The following is an 8675-nucleotide window of genomic DNA, read 5'->3' on the forward strand; positions in this document are numbered from 1 at the left end:
CTTAAAAAATATGAGTACACTCTTACACCATGTTTACTCTTATTTTGGGTTTTTGAACTATAAAAAGACACAGGAGCTCCAAACAATACAGTAGAGTCTAAGGAGAATAATGTTCGAGGTTTAACAAGATTGAAGAAGCTAAAGAAAAATTTTGACGGCGAGAAGCATGTGATAGAATTTGATAAGTTTGGTCGATTTAAGGGGAAATATAAAGCTGAAATTGCTAGTTACATGGGTGTATTGGTACGTCGAGACGTTGGTCTAAGGCACTTGAAGTGGAAGGAAGTGAATTCAGTGATGAGGGATAAGTTATGGCACGAACTATTGGTATGTATATGCTGATCTATATTGATTTTTAATACTATATTTGTTATTAATTTGTTACCTGCCGTTAACATCTCCATATTTTGGCAGCGGTTTTATGAAATTGAGGAGACTATGAGAAGACAAATTATGAAATATTTTGGGGAACATTTGCGCAACTTCAGAAGAAAGTTGTATGTAAAGTTCATAGTGCCCAATTTGGGTAAACCTGCTAAACTAAATACTGTTCCTAAACAATATCGTGTCATTGTGAACCAAGAACAATGGGACAAGTTCGTAAAGTGGAGGTTGTCTGATAAATGCAAGGTTGTATATTGCACGTTTTAGTTTGAAAATATTGATATTAATTTCATTAATTAGTCTAACTTTTTTATGAATGAAATTCTTTAAATCTGTATGCTCAGGAGTTGTCCATTAGGGGAGCTAAGGCGCGTAAGAACCACAAATATAACCACAGGACGGGAAGAGCAGGGTATGCAGGGCTGTTGGAAAAATTAGTAAGTCCAGTTTGTTATACAAAATTATTATTATTTCCAGTTTAAATTATAGTATTATCTATCTAATTTTTCTTCTTGTGTATTTTATAATTACTAGATTAATGAGAAAGAGATCCTTGAAGATGAAAATCCTTCACGGTCTTTACTATGGAGGAAGGCACATCAAAACAAAAATGGAGAATACGATGACGATGATGTTAGGGAAAAAGCAGCTCAGCTTGTAAGACGACTGAAACTATCTAGCTATTTGTTTTGTGCTTGAGTAAATGTGAAAATAATTTTGATTTAATTGATTATCACTTCTAATCCCTTAATTCTTTTTTTTGTGCAGGAGGATTTTGATAAGCAGCTGGAAGATGGAACTTTGAGAAAACAACCAGGCAATGATTCTATCACCCTTGTGTTTGGGGAAGAACATGCTGGGCGTGTAAGATGTATAGGCAAGGGAGTGACTCCAACAACGTACTGGCACCTGCCACGGAAAGGAGCATCCAAGGAGCACATTGAACTGAAGAAACAACTGGAAGATGAAAGACGTGCGAACCAAATGGAGAGAGATAGGAAGGATGCAGAAATGAAGGAAATGAAGGCAGCAATGAAGGCACAAGAAGAAATGATGAGCAGCTTAATGTCTCAGCTAAAATCTCAAGGCATATTGAAAAATAAAATCAAAAGCAAAAAGGCACGGGTATGTTTAACATCATCCAAGTAATTTTGATTAAGTATGTATTTCCTAATAATTCTGCAGTATCTAATATGTCAACTGCACTATATAGAAATCTCCTATTAGAGAGAAGTCTCTTATGCTTGAATTCCCTGTTACAAGCATTTCTCCGACTGAAAGGAATGAATCTAATACAAATAGAAATGACCCTGAATCTGAAAATGTATCTCAGTCTACGGGATCGAAAGATAGTTCTGAACTCCAAATGGTATGTTTCTTTTGCAGGTATTTAAAATATATAGTGCTTTGAGAGTTCCATTTTTTGTTGATGTTAATATAGCGTATATTTTTGTAGTCTGGAAAATACAAACAAAAGTCTCCTGCATCTGAGCATCTACCCCTTAGTTCACCAGACAATTCTCAATCGAAAGACAAAACTGAACTTTCAACGGTATGTCCTTTTCACAGGCATTTAAGCATTTTGAGATTTGAATCTGTTGATGTCAATATAACATTTATGTTTTGCAGATTGGTAAATGCAAACTGGCTCATGTTTCACTGAGAAATATCATTGCATGGGGTTCGGTTCTTCCATCAGTGCCAGGTCAGAAGGTTCATGGAGATCCACTCCGGGATGATTGTGTCAGAGTGACGGTTGAAAAGTCGATATTAAAGAATCATTGTTTGCCAGTCCCATCTACTCATCTCAAAACAGTAGAGGATGCTGAAAAATCTATAGTAGCTTGGCCTAAAGAGTTTGTGATCTCTTGCTCTAGTGTAAGTTGCTTTATTATACATGTTTATTACCTTCTGCATCCTGACCATATAACTGTTAACATGGTTTTTTCCCTTAATTATACATCCACTGGCTTGCTGCAGGGCCATCCACTTTCAGACCCCGGTGAACATGATTCTGACCCAAACGATGAATATGATTCTGACCCAAACACTAAGAAGACAAAGAAGAAGAAACCTTCATATATGAAGAGCGGGGAACTAAAGTCTCGGAGATCCAGCAAGAGACTCAAGACTGCAGCCTAATTATTAATAGAAATAATCGTGGACTATAGGATTTGGATGTTTAAACTTTTAAGTCTCTCTTTGAAAGTTTGTTTTCTCAAGGTTACTGCACAATTATCAGATTGAGATGTTTATTATATTGTGAAATGAAATTATTTTGGTACAATTCTAATTCTAGTCTTCATTAATTTTTTATGGATGGTTATTTAGGTGATTTTTGAATAGCTACATTGAAAACACTTGATGTGTCCAAAAGGTGAACAATAGCTACATTCAAAACACTTGATGTGTCCAAAAGGTGAACAAAAGCTACATTCAAAAAACTTGATGTGTCCAAAAGGTGAACAATAGCTACATTGAAAACACTTGATGTATCCAAAAGGTGAACAATAGCTACATTCAACACACTTGATGTGTCTTTCGAAAAAATTTAGCCACGGTGCTACAAATTTTTAGTAGCCATAACTTATTAATTGGCCATGTAAAATGTTTATCATGTGTCCAAAAATATGGATGGCCATGGTACCATAGATTAAACGTGACTACAAATCATGTATTAGCCATGTTAAATTATTTTCCGTGTGTCCAAATGATAGAGATGGCCATGGTTGAGAAAAATTAGTGTGACCGCAACTCATGAATTGGCCATGATAAAATGAATTTTGCGTGTCCAATTGATGACAAAGGCCACGACTATAATAAAATTTACGTGACTTTAAGGTAAACTTTAGCCACATATAATTAAATTGTGTGTCTATAAGGATCCTATGGCCACGGTGATAGTGAAAATGCTTAACTACCAAAAAAATATTGAGTACCATATAGACACGGTTTTAGAGTTATGGCCATGGTTAATCATATTTTATAGCCACTCAAAGTTTATGCAGCCATAGGGATACCTTTTTGTCTCGGCACCTGATGCCACATTTTTGGAGTGAAAAAAATCCATGACCAAAAGCCTATGGACACGGTGATTAAGTGTGGCCAATGTAAAGATTTGTACTAGTGCCTCTTGGCACTAATTTTTGTACCTACTAATCAAACAAACAAGAAATCGATTAGATAAACAAACCAAGATGATCTTCCAGTATACCACCTAAACAATTAGAAACCAAAGCAAAAACCAAAAGTAAAATCTGAAAAAAAAAACCCTAATTTCAAAATCATAACTAAAATACAAAAAGGAAATCTAATATTTCAACACCAATAAATCGTGGAGACAAATGTTTGTATTCCAGATTCGTTATTTTCTACACATGTTGGAGATGAGGCTCAAGATTTGCAGCAATCGATAGAATCGAAATCTTTATCAAGATATTTGTATGGGCGACCGATATATTTTTCTGTTTTCTTTTGGATAGATTAGAAGAGATCGAACTGAAAACCTAGCTTTCTAATGAGGTGTAGATAAAGGTGAAGAGGGGGATGATGCGAAGTTCTTTCGGCAGTTTTGGGTTCAGTTTTTTTGGAGATGAGGATCTGCTTGTTTCGGTGGTTGCTTAAGAGAAAAAGGGTTGGTTGCGGATTCTTCTAGGTGAAAAAAAATTGGATTTTGATTTTTGCGAAAAAAAATTGGCGCATGCATTTTCCATGAAACAATTTATTTTTCATTTTTTTGTCCATTTAATATATAGAAGGAAATAAATGAATTTTTTGCTACACCAATGTGGCAAAAGTTCCCCTTTTACAGCACTAAAATATTAGGTGTGGCAACAAGATTTCTTTTTCCTCACCAGATTTTGGGTGCGGCAAAAAAACATTACTATTAGCTGCACCTTCAGTGGCGGTGCAGCAAAAAACTACTTTTTGCCGCATATATTGCCAGGATGTGGCAGATTGGTGTTGCAATAAATGGTTTTTCTTGTAGTGTATATTTTGACAAACTATTCCACGGGTTTCGTTTATAAGTGATTGGCATACCTTTTTGCATGTTTGTAACCTAGAAATTCCAACATGTATACCCTACACACATGCATTCTGCTTATAACAAAAAATTATCACATGGGATTTACGAAACAAACTGAATACATTTTTAATTAGTTATATGTATGAGTTAGTACAAGACTTGAAATTTCGGTTATGGATGATCACATAGCCTACACACTCCATGACATGAAAAACGAAATACGATTTTTCGGTCTATGGTCATTCTCATTGAAGAAACAAAATGAATATATTGGCATCAAACAAAATGAATATGTATGATTCAGTAAAATAATTCATGAAAAAATGGAAAATAGAACTTTTTCCATACCTAATGATTTTCAGGGATTTTAGGAAATTATTCGGTTTCTATCATTGTCAAATTTAACATGGCACCACTGAAGATTAGTAAGCACACAAATAGTAGAGGGGGCATCTGTTTGGTAATTGAAAATGAAATTGTACCAACTACCATGTGATATATTCTGCATTGCCGAGTACTATTGTAGTTGGCATCGACCGTGTATGTATATGATCAGTAAAAATGGCTAACTAGTCTAGAATGAAAATTCTCGAACATTGAAATTTTGGGCAAATAACTAACTAGAATCTAGAATGACTTTATTAATGCGGTCTAAAATCGTTAACTATTTATCAGTGCACAAGTGAGTCAAGCATATCAAACGGCCGTTGACCTTTTTGAGGTTTTGAAGGATGTGATTCTGAAAGAGTGTGCATTGCCTCCTTAGAACACTTTGGTGCAATCGCAGCTGTATGAAGTAATGTAAAAATTATAGAATATCATTGTCTTCGCATTCTACTATTGTCTTTATCCTTGATCAGAAGCCCTTACAGAAATTTCGACAGTCCTTGCCCCAAACCGGAAGATGAATTTGCATTTTGCACAAAAGCATCAGTGACTACTTTTATGATACGTTTATTTAAATCCTAACTTTTATTTGAAAAATTGAACTGAAATCAACAAAAGGATTTGACCCAACACCCAATGTTTTTAAAAATAATAGATAGACTTGGCTATTTGATTTATTTACAGTAATTTTAATGGGCAAGCACTTTATGTCAAACACCAAAGGTCTAATTCACTATCATTCACCATAATATATCCTTTCCTTAATTCTTACAAGAATTGTTTTTAACTGTGTTGACAATCTGACAACCAAACTGACAGTACCGCTGGTAACTATCCTATTGCCGGTTTGCCACTCTACTTGCGGAAGTACTCTCTTGGCCAGTGTAGCAAACCATGCACCAAAATAAAATAATGCGAATGAAATGAAATGAAAAAGCTCGGGCACATGCAGAGAGCTAAATAGGTGCTACTCTTGTCTTCTCCCATGGTTATATCAATCAACACATGAAAAACCAAAAGCTAGTGAAAATAAAATTAAATCAAACAAAACCATTTGATCATTAACGGTTACTCTGCCGTAGCGATGCCGGAAGTTGTTTCCCATCAAACTAAACGGTGATTGATGAATTGGGGTATGGTCACCAACCAGCAGGGTTCTCAACAGGTAAAAACCGCTATGAATAATAACTAGAATAAATCCCCTTCCAGTGTTTGAACCAGCTTTGGAATTGGAGGACTCTTGACATCGGTATAAATATAATCCTAACACCACTGTTGAATTTCGGAATCGGCTATTGAATACTGTTACCTTTTAGGTTCAACAATGTTAAAGATTTCAAATCCAATATTACTCTGCAGCCATGCCGTTGTAAAGGATTTTACGGTGCTAAGTACCTCATCTGTTAAGTCCATCCCGAATGGGAAATAAGCTTCTGGTCTTGTCTTCTCCCATGGTTATCAACACTTGCAGATATATATCTAGAAAAACAAAATAAAATTAAAACAAACGCTGCCATTTAATCATTAACAAGCTAGTTCAGAATTCTGTCACAACAGAAAGACGCTTAGATAAAGATAGTATAACCCAAAAACCACAAAATTTAAGCAATAAGAGATGAAAACCCATGTTACCTGTTTCTTGTGTCCGAGTTCGCCTATACCAACTATCAACATAAGCCACCATTTTGTTAATTTCTTCCTTTTCTTTTTGGTCATTATCCATATGAAGATGGAACAGAATTGTTATATTGGGTTTGGAGAAAGTTGATTCAGTTTAGTTCGAATTCCTTGGTTGAGTGTGGGATGCAAGTCTAGATCGGCAAACAATAAGGCACCGGGAAGTTGCAAGCAAGAATAAGAACAGAACTAGGCGTTGAGTAAGAAATTTCAGGATGTGATGCATTTTAGCTATCTAGCAACTCCATGTATATATAGCTACAGAGAGATTCTTTAACAGGCAGGGAGGAGTGAGTGATAGAGGAGGGACACCATACCCATGTGTAAACTAAAATAATTCATGAAAAAATGGAAATTTGAACTTTTTTCCATACCTAATAATTTTCAGTGGTTTAAGGAAATTAATCGGTTTCCATTGTTTTCAAATTTCACATGGCACGTGAATCTGAATTGAAAGTGTTATGGGCCATTGAAGAAATACTAGATAAACATAGTGGAGCGGGGCATCTGTTTGGTACTTGAAAATGAAATTGTACCAACTTCCATGTGATACCAAAGTAATCGTAATTTAGATTAAGAAGAAGCATTCAATCAAATCTAATTCACAATAATCCTTCCATTTTTACAAGAATTTTTTTTTTAACTGTGTTCAACATTTAGTGACTTCGGCAAATGAAACATCTATCTTCCTGTCTGCTGATGGATAATTGTATCATAAACCCAAAAAGATTCACCCCACAAACTGAAACTTTAATGTCCATCAGATGCCCATTAAAGACCAGAATGACAAAGTAGTATCTCCATACCATAGATTAATAATGCTCATCATCTGGTGGTCTTTGGCTCCCACCTCTGCTGTTGGCTTTGAAAATGAGTTGTTGCTGCCATTGGCCTGCGAATAGTGACACTGGGAGCGGAATACGTTCCATTTGTCCCGTTGTAAAGCTGGTTCTGAGATGGGGATGTAGCAGGATACGTTCCATTTGTTCTGTTGTATAACTGGTTCTGAGATGGGGATGTAGCGGGATACGTTCCATTTGTCCTGTTGTAAAACTCGTTCTGAGATGGGGGTGTAGCACGCGGTAGTGAAGGAAAATCTGTAGCACCTCTTTTGATAAACCTTGGAGTACTATGTGATGGAATAAGTTGGGGGCTGACCCGACGTCCAACTAGACCACAGATCACAGAATTTCTGTCTTGATTGGATGAAACAAGTGAAGGGTGGGTCCTCTCAAATGCTTCAGATATCCTGGGAAGCTGATTCATGGAAACAGCCCTTGCCGCATTATCAGGCTGCTCAAACGGATCTTCAATCTAACCAACAGTTAGCATCAAAACCAGTGTAAGTTGGTTATGACGTACAGAAAAGTATGGTACTTATTATCTGATTCTTGGTATCCATTTTGCAAGATTAGAAAGAATTTTACGAAACTTACAAGTAAAGGATAGTCTTTGGTCCACTTATCATTGCCTCTTTTGTATTCCCATTGCCCTGTATAAGTACAGATTGTGTACTCCGATGCCAGCACGCTTATTCTAGAAAACTACCAAGAAAAAATTGCACAATCAAATATCGTTATCAGCTTTAATGAAACAACCAGATGAAAGAACTGTAACAATGACTCCAGACACTAGGTTCTCTGTCAACCCCTAATTAGCCTTATTAGTTGCACATCTGACAACCAAAATGACACCGCTCTATTCTAGTGTCATTCTACTTGCGGAAGTACTCTCACAAGGGGTGTTAGCCATTATAGCACACCGCCAAAATGAAGTGATTCAAGATTTACCTTCTGAAAAAATGATATGAAAAGCTCAGGCAGAGAGCTTTGGTTTAGATTTCTGGAACTATTCATCTTGAATATTTCTATATTAGCAGTACATGTGTCATGTATATTTCTCTCTGCAGTGAGCCAACCTACAATGGAGAAGATGCAATGACATGCTTGGGTCAAGAACTTGCAACCACATACTCAAATAGAAAAAAGAAAAACAGAGCATGCTTCAAATGAAGTACAATAGTGTATAGCTATTCATAGGGATAAATAAACCCATGTCAATTGGTTTATACCATTCTGATGATGTTGCATAGGCTCCATCCAGCTAACAACTTCATTGAGATTGATATATCAGGTCGCGTACATTGCGCTAAGTAGAATAATGCACCTATTGCACTTAGGTAGGGAATTTCAGCTCCCAT

The 8675-nt window shown here is 36.1% G+C and overlaps 1 protein-coding gene and 1 long non-coding RNA gene across 2 annotated transcripts; both read right to left on the bottom strand.

The window, feature by feature from the left end:
- Positions 1-5502: 5502 nt before the first annotated feature.
- On the bottom strand, positions 5503-6833 carry LOC113344604. Its single transcript, XR_003357879.1, has 2 exons — positions 6431-6833; positions 5503-6277 (listed from the first exon to the last, which is right to left on the bottom strand). It is a non-coding gene; the product is annotated as an uncharacterized LOC113344604 (long non-coding RNA).
- A 467-nt stretch (positions 6834-7300) lies between these two features.
- On the bottom strand, positions 7301-8675 carry LOC113344586 (protein HESO1-like). Its single transcript, XM_026588532.1, has 4 exons — positions 8618-8675; positions 8266-8393; positions 7912-8019; positions 7301-7789 (listed from the first exon to the last, which is right to left on the bottom strand). The coding sequence occupies exons 1-4, from the start codon at positions 8673-8675 to the stop codon at positions 7301-7303; spliced, it is 783 nt and encodes a 260-aa protein (XP_026444317.1).

This window comes from Papaver somniferum, unplaced genomic scaffold (genome assembly GCF_003573695.1).
Source record: "Papaver somniferum cultivar HN1 unplaced genomic scaffold, ASM357369v1 unplaced-scaffold_79, whole genome shotgun sequence".
Classification (NCBI taxonomy): Eukaryota; Viridiplantae; Streptophyta; class Magnoliopsida; order Ranunculales; family Papaveraceae; genus Papaver; species Papaver somniferum.